Source organism: Haliotis rubra, unplaced genomic scaffold, assembly GCF_003918875.1.
Source record: "Haliotis rubra isolate DU_JTF1 unplaced genomic scaffold, ASM391887v1 Scf417, whole genome shotgun sequence".
Taxonomy (NCBI): Eukaryota; Metazoa; Mollusca; class Gastropoda; order Lepetellida; family Haliotidae; genus Haliotis; species Haliotis rubra.
This window is the reverse complement of record NW_025767099.1, coordinates 961,215-979,737: the sequence shown is the minus strand read 5'-3', so window position 1 is coordinate 979,737 and position 18,523 is coordinate 961,215. Positions and strand designations below refer to the sequence as shown.

The window sequence follows — 18,523 nt, the reverse complement described above, 5'->3', positions numbered from 1 at the left end:
GCATGCTCAAGGCGCTGGTATTTTTCCCCTTGATCATTGGATGTCAATCTCAACGGCACAACGTATTATCAATCTCAACTCCCCGGGGAGTATACAACTCTTGAAGCCACTAGGCGCACTGAGTTGTTGTGGTTTCTCACCCTAACGAGGTACCCATTCACAGCTGGGTGGACTGGGGACACATAGTCGCAGTACTTTGTCTAAGTTTACTGCACGTTGATGTACCCGCAACTAGGTGTTTGCACGTATTCATGTGGCCACCATCAGGTCATTTATCAACGGATTCGTGGGTTCGTTTAAGTGCACAGGGTTGTGCACTGTACACTAGGGGTTGTGACAACACTGAAAGAGTCTGCACACAAACAGTTTCACACGATAATATTCGAATACGAGAAACCCAACATACTTTATCCTGTTTATCAAACTGTTTCATCATTTCATAAGCAGCTCTTGGAAACCTTGACCTATCCATTCAAATAAGTCTACACCAGTAGCTAATACAACGTCTATAATAAATACTAAACAATTAACTTCTGCCTCCATCACCAAGAATTGCATTGCTTATTTCATTCCATTCTTCCTGCAGCGACTCGCCAAGTTCATTACGAGTGGTGGTTGGTTGTTCATGGTGCCTTTCGCATCGTCTCAGGCAATCCAGACATGTTCGATGACTGACAAGTGTGGACTGAGTGCTGGCCTTGATAAGGTATGTTCTGTTGGAGGTACCAAAACGAGCCTTGTGTGGTCTTGCGATGTCATCTTGAACAAAAAAACAACCTTGATTCGTCCGAAAACATAACCTTTGCCCAACGACGATTGGCTCAGAGCTGTAACTCTTGACACCATCGACGTCTTGCCGTAACGTGTGGGTCCATTAATCGTGGGATAACACGTGGACCTCAGGTGTGTAGGTTCCATCTGTGTAAATGGTGACGACTCGTCTGTCCATGCACACTGAAACCTGTAGCTCTGTAAAGGTCATTTATAATTTGAGAGGCACTTTAACCAAGATTTTGTTTCAATGAAACTGTCTAACGCGCCAGCTGTCGCCCTTGGTCGACTAGATCGACGTCTGTCATCAACGTCGTGACTGTAACCTGCTAATTGCTGACTGGGAAGAGTTAAGAGCTTGTGCTACAATAATCTGTCTTGTTCCAACTTCCAACACTGAAAACAATAACAGAACAACTTTCAGTCTGGTTTTACCTCTGAAATGAACAGCAACACACTGACACGTTTCACTGTAAACTTACACCGACCCCGAAATTTTGCACGAAATTCAAAACACGTTTTGACTTCAATAACCGATAATCATTTGCTAAATTCATGTATCGTCACACAACGAGGTTTCCTAAATAATGTCGCCCCAAAATGGAACATTCCCTACTTTTTTAACTGTATATATAAATCACGGGCAACTGAGTACAACCTCGTTTCCAGTCACTCCCAAATGAAAATATTCCCTACTTTTTTAACAGTACATATAACATATAAATCAGAGGTAACTGAGTTAATATGAACAAGTGTTTTGAGCGGAGCTGTACCTCGACTTCAGGTGGAGAATCTGCAAGTCATCCAGCAAGGCCGCCCGCCTGATTACAGTATGTGTAGACTAGACTCGGGGGGACTTTGGCCATTCAGTTAATAGTGTTTGCAGTGGGGATAAAATGGCATGATTATAGCCAAGACATCAAGCCAGACAGACACTTTAAATCGTTTGCTACAACACATATGGATCCAGAGGCACTTCCTAGTGACCCAACACAAAGTAATAATGGTCGTCTATAAAACCTCATGCACTCATTTGATCGTGACATATCCTGTAGTGGTTACTGAACAGTACCGAGATTTTGGAGGGCGTGGATGGATTGGTGTGTGGCTGGTTGAGTGAGTGAGTGGTTCACTGAGTGAGTGGTGTGAGTGAGTGGTTGAGTGAATAAATGAGTGAATGAGAGAGTGACTTTGGGCTGTTACTCATTCACTCACTTATGCACACATTGCCTCACTCACTCTAAAACCATTCACTTGAGGCAGCCAGGAAAGGAGTGAGTGAGTGGGTGATGGACTCTCGTGATGAAAGTACAATACTGTTGTACAACACTCAATCACTTATGCACGCACTGACTCACTCACTCTAAAACCATTCGCTTCTCAAATTAACAGACGTTCCGGACTCACCTGTAACTGAGATTTTGCATGTCACACTAACCAGGTCACGATGCGAGATATCACTGGTGTAACAGCGTCTGTGTGTACACCCCAGTGCAGTGTCCATAGTACAACTGTAGAGTCAGGTATAAGGTGAGTGTGTGATGAAAAATGACATTCTGTTTTCCATTAAATACCATTGACGTATACTGTTGTCGAACTATAGGTAATGTAACAGCGTCTATGTGTACACCCCAGTGTAGTGTGCACAGTACAACTGTAGAGTCAGGTACAAGGTGAGTGTGTAATGAAAAATGACATTATTTTCCATCAAATACCATTGACGTATATTGTGGTCGAAATATAGGTAAAGACTGGCAGTGTTGTTACTCTAGCAGTTTATGTTTTTTGGATTTCGGTTGCATATGCTTGCATACAAATAGGCCTGTATATTACCTGCTCTCACCCAGAAAGCTTGATGTTGCAAATTGTTTACAAGCGATTGTTCCTGTTAAAGAGGCAGTTGCTCCTTCATGCTGTGTTTTAATTGCATGGTGTTGTTTGAGTTCGAGTCAACGTTACCAATGGATAAATACGTTCGGATGTACCTCTGTTCATTCCGCAATACAAGGGTACCAGTAGGGAATAGATTGTCATGTGCCTGTAAACCAAGTTCAATATTCCGAAGAATGAAAATTGATGGCAGATTAATCCACTAAAGGGGTCATAAGATTATTTATCAATCATTTGACAATCTTGACCGCTGGTGCGTTCCTTTACATTCAGTGACGTCATGTCTACCAAGTCACCATACGGGTCAGACAAACTTTTCGCATTTGTACTTCGTTCTAAGTCAGCAACGGTTAGACAAGATTCCTTATCATCAACATCAGATTTACCGAAACGGCCGGCTGATGACATTTCACTGCTGTACCCGTACTCGATGTCAATGAGTGCAGACACAAAAAACGTGTGTGAACCTTTTGGTTTACGTTTGTGTTTACAATGTCGATAAACATCTCCTAATTGACGTAATGTTCTTGGTATCTGTTAGCTCCATAACTTTGTGTGAAGACAGTTGAGGGATATTTCAACGCAAGGTGCACCGCCTGAAATTTCTCCAAGTAGAACTCGACTTAGTTTCCTCATCTGACCACTGACCATGAGATATAGCCTGACCAAACTGCGCACAATAGCCCCCAAAACCAGAACCATTCGCATCACTGTACGCAACTCGCGTTGCAACAGATTGGGTCTTTAGCACAGTACTTGGGTAAGCATTAATATCTGTCAACCAAAATCTCAATTGATCAACGCTTTGAGAGGATAGCTTCACTTCACTGTTCCAAGATGACACGGATATGATATCCATATGAGCAATCGATTCATCAGTTGAACAATTGGGCCTGTCACCATCTTCATTGATACTACCTGCCCAACGACTGAGGCCACTGACCTAACACTCTGATATCTATGCTTATGCATTAGTAGATACTGACGATCTGAAGTTAACTTATCCACCTTTCTCTGTGGAGTGAGTGAGTGAGCTTACTTTTACGCCGCTTTTGGCAATATTCCAGCAATATAACTGCGGGGGACACCAGAAATAGTTTCTCTTTGGAATAGACAATACCATCGAAACAGTGTTGATATGGAATCCTAACCACTCAAGAGGCTGTGAGGGCGACCATAACGACGTTTCAGCTTTAGGGACAAAGCCGGACCCGAATCAAATCGTCTTTCACCTGTAGAATTGGCTTTATTAGCACAGGACACATTTAAAATACTGTCGTCTAAAAATGTTACTGCTTTCTTGCCCTCATACCGCCATTTCTAAACAAGCTGACGCATAACTTTAGTGAATACATATGGAGCAGATGTAAACCCCAAAGTCATAACCAAGAACTTGTAATAGTAAGTCTCCCCTGACGAATCTTTCCATGAAAAACCGAGATAATTTGTGTGATCATCACATATATCGATGTGGTGATAGGCCGAGTGTATATCGAATTTAATAAGCCATCATTCATGTTTAAGTACTGACGAGCCACTTTCCAATCTTCACACTCGACACTCTTTTTCTGAACATAATTGTTAACTCTAGATAGGTCATAGATCAAATGTTTTTAACCAGATGACTGAATGGAAACAGACAATGGATTAACGACGTATGGAGGAAACTTGCACTTAACTTTTCAGCGACCCTTGACAATGATATCTGCTGTGCCCTGTTGATAATCACAATAATCGTCAGTTAGCATAGGATGTGTCATAATAACATAGATAGTAAAAATAGTTTCTTTGTTTCAAATTATAGCATCTGTACATAATGTTCTGAACTAAACCTTATAAATATGTATAGACAAATCTGTATATATGCAAAAAAACAACTGTTTTGTTCAGTTTAAGTATTAATATACATTACATGATATACATGATCTGTTCAGTTTAAGTATTAATATACATTACATGATATACATGATATGTTCAGTTAAAGTATTAATATACAATACATGATATACATGATCTGTTCAGTTTAAGTATTCATATACAATACATGATATATATGATGTGTTCATTTTAAGTATTAATATACAATACATGATATACATGCAGTGTTCATTTTAAGTATTAATATACAATACATGATATACATGATATGTTCAGTTTAAGTATTAATATACAATACATGATATATATGATGTGTTCAGTTTAAGTATTAATATACAATACATGATATACATGATATGTTCAGTTTAAATATTAATATACAATACATGATATACATGTTCTGTTCAGTTTAAGTATTAATATACATTACATGATATACATGATATGTTCAGTTAAAGTATTAATATACAATACATGATATACATGATCTGTTCAGTTTAAGTATTAATATACAATACATGATATATATGATATGTTCAGTTTAAGTATTAATATACAATACATGATATACATGATATGTTCAGTTTAAGTATTAATATACAATACATGATATACATGATCTGTTCAGTTTAAGTATTAATATACAATACATGATATATATGATGTGTTCAGTTTAAGTATTAATATACAATACATGATATACATGCAGTGTTCATTTTAAGTATTAATATACAATACATGATATACATGATATGTTCAGTTTAAGTATTAATATACAATACATGATATACATGATATGTTCAGTTTAAGTATTAATATACAATACATGATATACATGATATGTTCAGTTTAAGTATTAATATACAATACATGATATACATGATGTGTTCAGTTTAAGTATTAATATACAATACATGACATACATGATGTGTTCAGTTTAAGTATAAATATACAAAACATGATATACATGATATGTTCAGTTGAAGTATTAATATACAATACATGATAACCATGGTATGTTCAGTTGAAGTATTAATATTCAATACATGATGTACATGATATGTTCAGTTTAAGTATTGATATACAATACATGATATACATGATATGTTCAGTTTAAGTATTAATATACAATACATGATATACATGATATGTTCAGTTTAAGTATTAATATACAATACATGATGTACATGATATGTTCAGTTTAAGTATTAATATACAATACATGATATACATGATATGTTCAGTTTAAGTATTAATATACAATACATGATATACATGATGTGTTCAGTTTAAGTATTAATATACAATACATGACATACATGATGTGTTCAGTTTAAGTATTAATATACAATACATGACATACATGATGTGTTCAGTTTAAGTATAAATATACAAAACATGATATACATGATATGTTCAGTTGAAGTATTAATATACAATACATGATAACCATGGTATGTTCAGTTGAAGTATTAATATTCAATACATGATGTACATGATATGTTCAGTTTAAGTATTGATATACAATACATGATATACATGACATGTTCAGGTTTGTTCAATATTACTCACTCACTCAGTTTACTCATTGCAACTTACCCAGATAAGAAAGTCAGAAAGAAGATTGTTTTATTTATGACCAACTGTGAAATAAGCTCATTCACAGTTCCAGGGGAATATCAAAAATGATTTTGACTCTAATATTCATTTTTAGCTGCATTTGAATTTCTGCTCTGCTGCTGTAGTTATTCCCTATTCAGATCTCAGGGCAAACATTCTCATCCACCTTTTCAACCTTTGCCTCAAACGTGCTCACAACAGCATAGGTGAGAAGCTTATCATAGTAAGACAAGATAAAGGAAATGCACTCTTCATCTAATCGATAATGGGGGGCAGTGGGGTAGCCTAATGGTTAAAGCGTTGGCTCGTCACGCCGAAGACCCGGGTTCGAATCCCCACATGGGTACAATGTGTGAAGCCCATTTCTGGTGTCCCCCGCCGTGATGTTGCTGGAATATTGCTTAAAGCGGCGTAAAACCAAACTCAGTCAGTCAGTAATCGATCATGGTAGCTTGGGATGAGATTCTGTGCAGCTATGATTGACTGGTGAGATTCTGTGCGGCTATGATTGACTGGTGAGATTCTGTGCGGCTATGATTGACTCGTGAGAATAGTCAAACCTTGTGTTCTGTGAGTACATGATCTATAAATGCTTTAAACACATTGATCCTGCAGTAATCACTGACAGTCATTAGATGGGTAACAGCATTGGAACGATGTCATTGAGATCCAGTAACTCGTGGCCTCGTGATGTCAATACCAGCAGTTCGTCCAATGCTGACAATTCTATCCCATATAACGCGTTCGGTTTTAAAATTACATTTAGCGGTCTTAAATCAACGATAAAGGACCGCAAAATTGAAAACAGAGTAGCTTTATCTTCTAATTATTACTCGCCCGTGAATGATACTGCAGTGTAATATTTTTACAACAACAATATTACCGCTAAATGTATGTAATACCACTAGACGTATGACGTCATAATGGTTTACAGTTATGACGTCACAATGGTATAAGACCTGGCTTGACTCGTGGAAAGTTGAGAGTCATCACACTTCGTAGGCAGTTTCTATCAGTTTGTGTTGGAGAGTAATAAACAGAATACTAAACTCGCTTCCATGAAATACCATTTTTATTAAACTCGTGAAAGATTTAGCTCGTTTGATATCACATCATTAGCTCGTTTATTAAAAATGGTATTACACGGAAAGTCGTTAAGTATCCTGTATATCTTAATTAATTCGTTCTAATTAAACACTTTAATGAGGATTGACTGTGTTATTTTTCGGTTCATTGAGGTATAAATCTAAATACCGAGTGCAAACTCTAAAAACCGACGTGCAAAGGTTTTTAGATTCATACCTCAGTGAGTGAGTTTGTTTTTCCGCCGCTTTTAGCAATATTCCAGCAATATCAAGGCAGGGAACACTAGAAACGTGTACCCATGTGGGAATCGGTTCTGCGGCGTGCCGAGCGAACGCTTCCATACTACCCCATCGCCTCCATACCTAGAAGAATATGCAGTCAATCCTTATCATTATTTTTTAAGTAGAAATTTTAATCGAATAAGCCCACATTAGTGTGCCACACTGTCAGCATATGAATATACCTTCTGTCAATAAAACCCAGGCCCAGAAAATATGAAACAACGGCAATCCTATTCAGTCTTCACTGCAGTTACGTCGTATGCAATCGCGTTGCATCATACTAAAATAATTCATCATGTTTTACAGTTAATTCATTGATAATCAACTACAAGTAGAAGACTGTTAACTAGGACAAGTAGGTTCCCTCGTGATGTTGACGTTATGTATAACTGAATAGCTTCGATACCTTCGTCTACTGCAGGTGACATGGCGGATACTACATTGTCTAGGGTGTATGTTGACGTTATGTATAACTGAATAGCTTCGATACCTTCGTCTACTGCAGGTGACATGGCGGATACTACATTGTCTAGGGTGTATGTTGACGTTATGTATAACTGAATAGCTTCGATACCTTCGTCTACTGCATGGTGATACATGTCTAGGGTGTATGTTGACGTCATGTATAACTGAATAGCTTCGATACCTTCGTCTATATACTACAGTGTCTAGGGTGTATGTTGACGTTATGTATAACTGAATAGCATGTATCGTCTACTAGCTTCGATACCTTCGTCTAGGGTGTCTAGGTGTATGTTGACGTCATGTATAACTGAATAGCTTCGATACCTTCGTCTACTGCAGGTGACATGGATACTACAGTGTCTAGGGTGTATGTTGACGTTATGTATAACTGAATAGCTTCGATACCTTCGTCTACTGCAGGTGACATTGCGGATACTACAGTGTCTAGGGTGTATGTTGACGTTATGTATAACTGAATAGCTTCGATACCTTCGTCTACTGCAGGTGACATGGCGGATACTACAGTGTCTAGGGTGTATGTTGACGTTATGTATAACTGAATAGCTTCGATACCTTCGTCTACTGCAGGTGACATGGCGGATACTACAGTGTCTAGGGTGTATGTTGACGTTATGTATAACTGAATAGCTTCGATACCTTCGTCTACTGCAGGTGACATGGCGGATATTACAGTGTCTAGGGTGTATGTTGACGTTATCCTTAAGAAAAGTTTTTTAATTTGATCACTTATTTTGGCATATGACACAGTTGTCTTCAGAACTGGTGTGCCTGCTGTCTTCTCACCAGGGGACGTAACTATTGAAACCTGTAAATGTCACAGAAATTAGGTCATCATGTGAGATATCACCGGTATATACCGGCGTGTCTATGTGAACACACTTATTGCAGTATCTGGAACACACTATACGAGTCGGGTGTAAGGTAAGTGTGTCATGAAAATGACATTCTGTTTCAACATCAAATACCTATACCTTGTAAGAGTGATTAACCTATACTAATCCTTTGGGTCGAGGTAAAAATCCTTTGATTTTTGATGTTTTGACAACGGTGTTGTTTTGAGAGATTAAGAGACTGGTTTCCTACAAAATGTAAAATGTGTCTCACTCCGGCACCGAAATATGATAAGTATACCAGCGGGTTGACATGTGAACCAGAGGGTTCAGTGAGTGAGTATAGTTCATTTCCTTCATTAGCAGTCAGTTATTCACTTTCTTCCATAAACCTGCATGCTATTTACAGCGTGATCCTTGTTCAGTTATTTTCCGGTGAACATTTTAGCATTTACCGCACCATTGAAAAAACATTCGCTACCCATTGTCTGGAACTTGTCGACCTTCACCCTGCAAACCGATTAGTTTAGTTTGTTTTGTCACTCATCCAAAGGTCGGGGTTGACGGGACCTGTCAAACTGCTGACACAAGCAATCGCGCTTAACCATTCAGATCCCCGGGATAGTAGGTCTGGTCCCGTGGGTCCGAGTTTGACAGCGTGTTTTTGTGTACACAGCCAGTGTCCGGTGCACACCTGGAGAGTCAGGTATAAGGTGAGTGTGGTATAAAGTGTCCTTCTGTTTTACCATTGAAGTATACGACTGTCCGAATTATAGTAATCAGTGGCGTTATTGCTCAAAACCACAACAGGTTATCTGTGAGGAGAGAGGCTACAGGTAAATGCATACAACTAGGACTGCCACTCACTAACCCCTTTATCTTGTTTACACATGTAGTGCAGTGTCTACAACACAACAGAGTCAGCCCTGTGTGGTAAAAATAGCATTCTGTACATGAAGTACCACTGAAGCATACGGTGGTCGGACATATAGAACCTATCTAAAACCCAACAGTTTATCTTTGAGGACAGAGACCGAATATGCTTGAACACAAACAGGCCAGTAAATAATCTATAACTCACTCGGAGACCTTCATGTTGTTTACAAGCAATTACTCGTGTTACAATGAACGTTTACAGCTACACATTCCCATGAACTTTCTTGAAATATCCGTGTCAATGTACCTCTGTTCATTCAGTAGTACATGGGTGCCAGTAATGACACCATGGTCGGAAGTACCTCTGTTCATTCTGCAGCAAATGGGTACTAGTAAGGACAACATGGTCGGATGTACCTCTGTTCATTCAGTAGTATATGGGTACCACTAAGGACATGGTCGGATGTACTTCTGTTCATTTAGTAGTCTATGGGTACCAGTAAGGACAACATGTTCGGATGTACTTCAGTTAATTCAGTAGTATATGGGTACTAGTAACGACAACATTGTCGGATGTACGTCTGTTCATTCAGTAGTATATGGGTACTAGTAAGGACAACATGGTCGGATGTACCTCTGTTCATTCAGTAGTATATGGGTACTAGTAATGACAACATGGTCGGATGTACGTCTGTTCATTCAGTAGTATATGGGTACTATCAATGACAACATGTTCGGATGTACCTCTGTTCATTCAGTAGTATATGGGTACTAGTAAGGACAACATGGTCGAATGTACCTCTGTTCATTCAGTAGTATATGGGTACCAGTAAGGACAACATGGTCGGATGTACCTCTGTTCATTCAGTAGTATATGGGTACCAGTAATGACAACATGGTCGGATGTACCTCTGTTCATTCAGTAGTATATGGGTACCAGTAAGGACAACATGGTCGGATGTACGTCTGTTCATAGTATATGTAGTATATCGGATGTACCGGTATTCAGGACAAAGGACAACATGGTCGGATGTACCTCTGTTCATTCAGTAGTATATGGGTACCAGTAATGACAACATGGTCGGATGTACGTCTGTTCATTCAGTAGTATATGGGTACCAGTAAGGACAACATGGTCGGATGTACCTCTGTTCATTCAGTAGTATATGGGTACCAGTAAGGACAACATGGTCGGATGTACTTCTGTTAATTCAGTAGTATATGGGTACTAGAAATGACAACATGGTCGGTTGTACCTCTGTTTATTCAGCAGCAAATGGGTACCAGTAATGACAACATGGTCGGATGTACCTCTGTTCATTCAGTAGGATATGGGTACTAGTGAGGACAACATACTCGGATGTACCTCTGTTCATTCAGTAGTATGTGGGTACCAGTAATGACAACATGGTCGGATGTACCTCTATTGATTCAGTAGTATATGGGTACTAGTAAGGACAACATGGTCGGATGTACCTGTCTTCATTCAGTAGTATATGGGTACTAGTAATGACACCATGGTCGGAAGTACCTCTGTTCATTCTGCAGCAAATGGGTACTAGTAAGGACAACATGGTCGGATGTACCTCTGTTCATTCAGTAGTATATGGGTACCAGTAAGGACATGGTCGGATGTACTTCTGTTCATTCAGTAGTCTATGGGTACCAGTAAGGACAACATGTTCGGATGTACTTCAGTTAATTCAGTAGTATATGGGTACTAGTAAGGACAACATTGTCGGATGTACGTCTGTTCATTCAGTAGTATATGGGTACTAGTAACGACAACATGGTCGGATGTACCTCTGTTCATTCAGTAGTATATGGGTACTAGTAAGGACAACATGGTTGGATGTACGTCTGTTCATTCAGTAGTATATGGGTACTATCAATGACAACATGTTCGGATGTACCTCTGTTCATTCAGTAGTATATGGGTACTAGTAAGGACAACATGGTCGAATGTACATCTGTTCATTCAGTAGTATATGGGTACCAGTAAGGACAACATGGTCGGATGTACCTCTGTTCATTCAGTAGTATATGGGTACTAGTAATGACAACATGGTCGGATGTACGTCTAATCATTCAGTAGTATATGGGTACCAGTAAGGACAACATGTTCGGATGTTCTTCTGTTAATTCAGTAGTATATGGGTACCAGTAAGGACAACATGGTCGGATGTACTTCTGTTAATTCAGTAGTATATGGGAACCAGTAAGGACAACATGTTCGAATGTACCTCTGTTCATTCAGTAGTATATGGGTACTAGTAGTGACAACATGGTCGGATGTACTTCTGTTGATTCAGTAGTATATGGGTACCAGTAAGGACAACATGGTCGGATGTACTTCTGTTAATTCAGTAGTATATGCGTACCAGTAAGGACAACGTGGTCGGATGTACGTCTGTTCATTCAGTAGTATATGGGTACAAGAAAGGACAACATGGTCGGATGTACTTCTGTTCATTCAGCAGCTAGTGGGTACTAATATGGACAACATGGTCGGATGTACCTCTGTTCATTCAGTAGTATATGGGTACCAGTAATGACAACATGGTCGGATGTACATCTAATCATTCAGTAGTATATGGGTACCAGTAAGGACAACAAGGTAGGATGTTCTTCTGTTAATTCAGTAGTATATGGGTACCAGTAAGGACAATGTGGTCGGATGTACTTCTGTTCATTCAGTAGTATAGGGGTACCAGTAATGACAACATGGTCGGATGTACGTCTAATCATTCAGTAGTATATGGGTACAGTAAGGACAACATGGTCGGATGTTCTTCTGTTAATTCAGTAGTATATGGGTACTAGAAATGACAACATGGTCGGTTGTACCTCTGTTTATTCAGCAGCAAATGGGTACCAGTAATGACAACATGGTCGGATGTACCTCTGTTCATTCAGTAGGATATGGGTACCAGTAATGACAACATGGTCGGATGTACCTCTGTTCATTCAGTAGTATATGGGTACCAGTAATGACAACATGGTCGGATGTACCTCTGTTCATTCAGTAGTATATGGGTACTAGTAAGGACAACATGGTCGGATGTACCTCTGTTCATTCAGTAGTATATGGGTACTAGTAATGACAACATGGTCGGATGTACCTCTGTTCATTCAGTAGCATATGGGTACTAGTAAGGACAACATGGTCGGATGTACCTCTGTTCATTCAGTAGTATATGGGTACTAGTAAGGACAACATGGTCGGATGTACCTCTGTTCATTCAGTAGTATATGGGTACCAGTAAGGACAACATGGTCGGATGTACGTCTGTTCATTCAGTAGTATATGGGTACTAGTAATGACAACATGGTCGGATGTACCTCTGTTCATTCAGTAGTATATGGGTACTAGTAATGACAACATGGTCGGATGTACGTCTGTTCATTCAGTAGTATATGGGTACTATCAATGACAACATGTTCGGATGTACCTCTGTTCATTCAGTAGTATATGGGTACTAGTAAGGACAACATGGTCGAATGTACATCTGTTCATTCAGTAGTATATGGGTACCAGTAAGGACAACATGGTCGGATGTACCTCTGTTCATTCAGTAGTATATGGGTACCAGTAATGACAACATGGTCGGATGTACGTCTAATCATTCAGTAGTATATGGGTACCAGTAAGGACAACATGTTCGGATGTTCTTCTGTTAATTCAGTAGTATATGGGTACCAGTAAGGACAACATGGTCGGATGTACTTCTGTTAATTCAGTAGTATATGGGTACCAGTAAGGACAACATGTTCGAATGTACCTCTGTTCATTCAGTAGTATATCGGTACTGGTAATGACAACATGGTCGGATGTACCTCTGTTCATTTAGTAGTATATGGGTACTAGTAGTGACAACATGGTCGGATGTACTTCTGTTGATTCAGTAGTATATGGGTACCAGTAAGGACAACATGGTCGGATGTACTTCTGTTAATTCAGTAGTATATGGGTACCAGTAAGGACAACATGGTCGGATGTACGTCTGTTCATTCAGTAGTATATCGGTACAAGTAAGGACAACATGGTCGGATGTACTTCTGTTCATTCAGTAGTATATGGGTACCAGAAAGGACAACATGTTCGGATGTACCTCTGTTCATTCAGTAGTATATGGGTACTAGTAATGACAACATGGTCGGATGTACCTCTGTTCATTCAGTAGTATATGGGTACCAGTAATGACAACATGGTCGGATGTACTTCTGTTCATTCAGTAGTATATGGGTACCAGTAAGGACAACATGGTCGGATGTACGTCTGTTCATTCAGTAGTATATGGGTACCGGTAAGGACAACATGGTCGGATGTACCTCTGTTCATTCAGTAGTATATGGGTACCAGTAATGACAACATGGTCGGATGTACATCTAATCATTCAGTAGTATATGGGTACCAGTAATGACAACATGGTCGGATGTTCTTCTGTTAATTCAGTAGTATATGGGTACCAGTAAGGACAATGTGGTCGGATGTACTTCTGTTCATTCAGTAGTATATGGGTACCAGTAATGACAACATGGTCGGATGTACGTCTAATCATTCAGTAGTATATGGGTACCAGTAAGGACAACATGGTCGGATGCTCGTCTGTTGTAAGGGTACCAGAAATGACAACATTGTTGGATGTACCTCTATTCATTCAGTAGTATATGAGTACCAGTAATGACAAGATGGTCGGATGTACCTCTGTTCATTCAGTAGTATATGGGTACCAGTAATGACAACGTTGTCGGATGTACCTCTGTTCATTCAGCAGCTAATGGGTACTAGTAAGGACAACATGGTCGGATGTACCTCTGTTAATTCAGCAGCTAGTTGGTACTAGTAAGGACAACATGGTCGGATGTACCTCTGTTCTTTCGGTAGTAAATGGGTACTAATATGGACAACATTGTCGGATGTACCTCTGTTCATTCAGTAGTAAATGGGTACTAATATGGACAACATGGTAGGATGTACGTCTGTTCATTCAGTAGTATACGGCTACCAGTAAGGACAACATGGTCGGATGTACCTCTTTTCATTCAGCAGTAAGTGGGTACTAGTATGGACAACATTGTTGGATGTACGTCTGTTCATTCAGTAGTATATGGGTACCGGTAAGGACAACATTGTCGGATGTACCTCTGTTCATTCAGCAGTAAATGGGTAGTAGTATGGACAACATGGTCGGATGTACGTCTGTTCATTCAGTAGTATATGGGTACCAGTAATGACAACATGGTCGGATGTAGGCTTCTTCATTCAGTAGTATATGGGTACCAGTAAGGACAACATGGTCGGATGTACTTCTGTTCATTCAGTAGTATATGGGTACCAGTAAGGACATGATGATGATGTGACTGTGAACGTTATGGCGCCTCACTGGCAGTGTGAACTCCAGAAGAGGCTCAGTTATGAGTTTGCAATTTTTATTGTAGTTTTGCAATATTGCGTATTCTGTGCTGTCTTAACGCTGAGTCTGCGATTAAAAAAACTGGCAGATATTAATCAGTATCGAAACGCCAGCAGATATAATCCAGTATCGAGTAAGTGAGTGAGTTTAGTTTTACGCCACACTCAGCAATATTCCAACTACATGGCTGTGGTCTGTAAATAATCGAGTCTGGACCAGACAATCCAGTGATCAACAGCATGAGCATCGATCCGTGCAATTGGGAACCGATGACATGTGTCAACCAAGTCAATGAGCCTGACCACCCGATCCCGTTAGTCACCTCTTACGACAAGCATGGGTTACTGAAGGTTCATTCTATCCCGGACCTTCACGGGTCGTATGATGATGTGACCGTGAACGTTATCGCACCTCACTGGCAGTATGAACTCCAGAAGAGACTCAGGAATGAAATTCGAGGACACATTTATTGACCAGGTACTTAACCAAGCCTTGGGCTTGGATTTGGAGTACTATACATGTGAAAATTGTTGTCGAAAATACATGTCTATGCAATATTTGCAGAAAATATTTCAGGCGAAATACTTGAGTGAGTGAGTGTGTGAGTGAATTTAGTATTACGCCGCTTTTAAAATATTCCAGCAACATCACGGCGGGGAACACCAGAAATGGGCTTCCCCGGTCTTCGGCGTTACGGGCGAACGCCTCAACCACTAGGCTACAATACTTGACGGTTGGAGTGTAAGCCTAGAGTTAGCCTAGTGGTTAAAGCGTTCGCTCGTCACGCCGAAGACACGGGTTCGATTCCCCACATGGGTACAATGTGTAAAACCCATTTCTGGTGTCCCCCGCCGTGATATTGCTGAAATATTGCTAAAAGCGGCGTAAAATCCAACTCACTCACTCACAATACTTGGCAAACAAATACAACATATGCAGTAACATTAAGCAACCTTTTGACATTCTTGACCGCTGAGGCGTCTCTTTTACATACTGTGACGTCATGTCTACCACGTCACCACACCTGGCCTCCCTGTATGTCTATATTCTCCTTCTCCACCAACACCTTGTTACGCAGCCTTCAGTATAAATATCTGAAGTAATAAGACCCCTTCTCATTGTCATCATATTAGCATCCATAATGTCCACGTCAAGGACTTACAGTTATATATCTGCTGACATATACATATATATATAAATCTTAACGACGGATATCTTATTGCTCGTTTTCGAGTCCTAGTCAAAAGTTTCAAAGAAATTTCCAACCATAGAGGCATCAATGACAAAATTATGTCTTATTGTGTAGTCTCCATTTCAAAGTTGAAACACGTTAACCCACAAATCTGAAAGCGAAATAATTCAGTGTGAAACCAACACTCAACGAAGATATGTCGTGTTATATAGGCCATCTTCGCAATCACATTCTAAAATTAACATGGCTTTTAAATTGAAACAACAATATTCCAGCTATATTTCGGCGGTCCCGTTCTAACGGGTTTCACGGATGCTGTACTATTGATATACACAGCAGAGTGATAGAGTTAGCAACAAAGTCAGTAATACAAAGTATTCATTCGTCGGTCAGTGGTCAAACATCCAAGCTATGCCAAATATCAAGGATAATAAGGGTCAGAGAATGGTTCACAATACTGTCCTCAAGTGACCATTATCAGAAACAAGAACAATAGTCTGTCTCTGCATTACGCACATAACATATCGTCGTGTATTCTACCATCTTAGAATAGCATCACATTTCCTGTGTAAAGAAACTGATGAACTAGGGACATGAATAGAAAAGGAACAATTGTATCTGTTAAACGTTTCCTAAGAATCATTACGCTTTTTCAGAATGCGGACAGGAAAGAGACTTGCATTTGCAACTCTTGTGACGTTGTTGCTTGAGTTGCATATTGCCAAAACACAGAAAGTGTCAACTCAAGATGGCCCAGTCCTTGGGCAACGCCTGTCAGTGTTGGGCAAGTCCATTGACGTATTCTATGGAATCCCATACGCCAAGCCTCCTGTAGGCGATCTCCGCTTCAAATACCCACAACGTTCAGAGTCATGGGGACCGGAAGTTAGGGATGCACAGAAACCGACGCCATCTTGCTTCCAAATTAAAGATGCTCTTGACACAGATGAGACTCACAAACAGATACCCGAAGATTACAGTGAAGACTGCCTTCATCTTACAGTGTGGGCACCGTCAGACAATGGTGGCAATCTGGCAGTGATGGTGTGGATCTATGGTGGAGGGTTTGTTAGTGGATCTACACGAATGCCACTGTATGAAGGAAAATACCTTGCAGCAGAGAATGACGTCATCGTTGTTTCAATGAATTACAGATTGGGGCCTTTAGGGTTCAGGCTACCTCGGGCCAGACACCATCCCTGGCAACATGGGCTTGATGGACCAACGACTGGCCTTACAGTGGGTGAAAGACAATGTTGCCAACTTTGGTGGAGATCCATCCCGAGTCACCATATTTGGAGAAAGTGCTGGAGGCGTCAGCGTGAGTCACCACCTGGTGTCACCACTGTCACGTGACTTGTTTGACAGAGTCATCATGCAGAGTGGGGCCCCCAATAGCCCTTGGGCATACACCATACCTCAAACAGCAACAGTGAGAATAAAGAAGATTGCTGATCACTTTGAATGTCCATCTTCAACTGACGCAGACATATATGAGTGCTTGAAGAAAGCAGATGCTCAAACTATGACAGACCTTCAGCTTAGTGGTTTGTTTGATGTAGTAGAAGCATTTATTCCAGTTGTGGATGGGTACTTCCTTCCTGATGACCCCAAAAGTCTTCTGTCCAGCGGATCCATCAAGCAGACCAGTGTATTGCATGGGTTTACAGAAGACGAGAATACTCTGTTTTTGGCAATGGCGTTGAAGCAAATGAGAAACGTGTCCAGATTACCCGAAACACTAATTTTAAGTCAACCAGAATATGAAAGTCTTCTTACCTATGACTTTGTTAGTGGTAAAGGATATGAAGAGGCTCTTCACCTGTTTTATGAAAGTCAGAAAGTTCCTTTAAAGGACAGCCACTACTTTGATGTCCTGACTCACATGACTTCGGATAGGGATTTCAAATGTCCTCATCTTGAGTTTGACAGATTGTACACACCTGCTAACCCTACCTACGTGTACAGTTTTAATCATCGACTATCAATTAGTCCGTATCCACAGTGGATAGGAGCAGCCCACTGGTACGAGCTTGACTTTGTATTTGGTTGGGTTCTGGAAAAGTCTCTGGGATGTACAGAGGAGGAGATGGAACTCAGCAGGACCATGATGACGTACTGGACCAACTTTGCCAAGTCAGGGTGAGTGAGACGTCAAATGTCATACATCATCTGCTCGGACAAGTGTGTTGTACA

At 40.1% G+C, this 18,523-nt stretch overlaps 1 protein-coding gene across 1 annotated transcript; it reads left to right on the top strand.

The window, feature by feature from the left end:
- Positions 1-2,080: 2,080 nt before the first annotated feature.
- LOC124288406 (cholinesterase-like) lies at positions 2,081-17,819 on the top strand. Its single transcript, XM_046724927.1, has 2 exons — positions 2,081-2,301; positions 16,984-17,819. The coding sequence occupies exons 1-2, from the start codon at positions 2,219-2,221 to the stop codon at positions 17,681-17,683; spliced, it is 783 nt and encodes a 260-aa protein (XP_046580883.1). The 5' UTR covers positions 2,081-2,218; the 3' UTR covers positions 17,684-17,819.
- Positions 17,820-18,523: the final 704 nt, after the last annotated feature.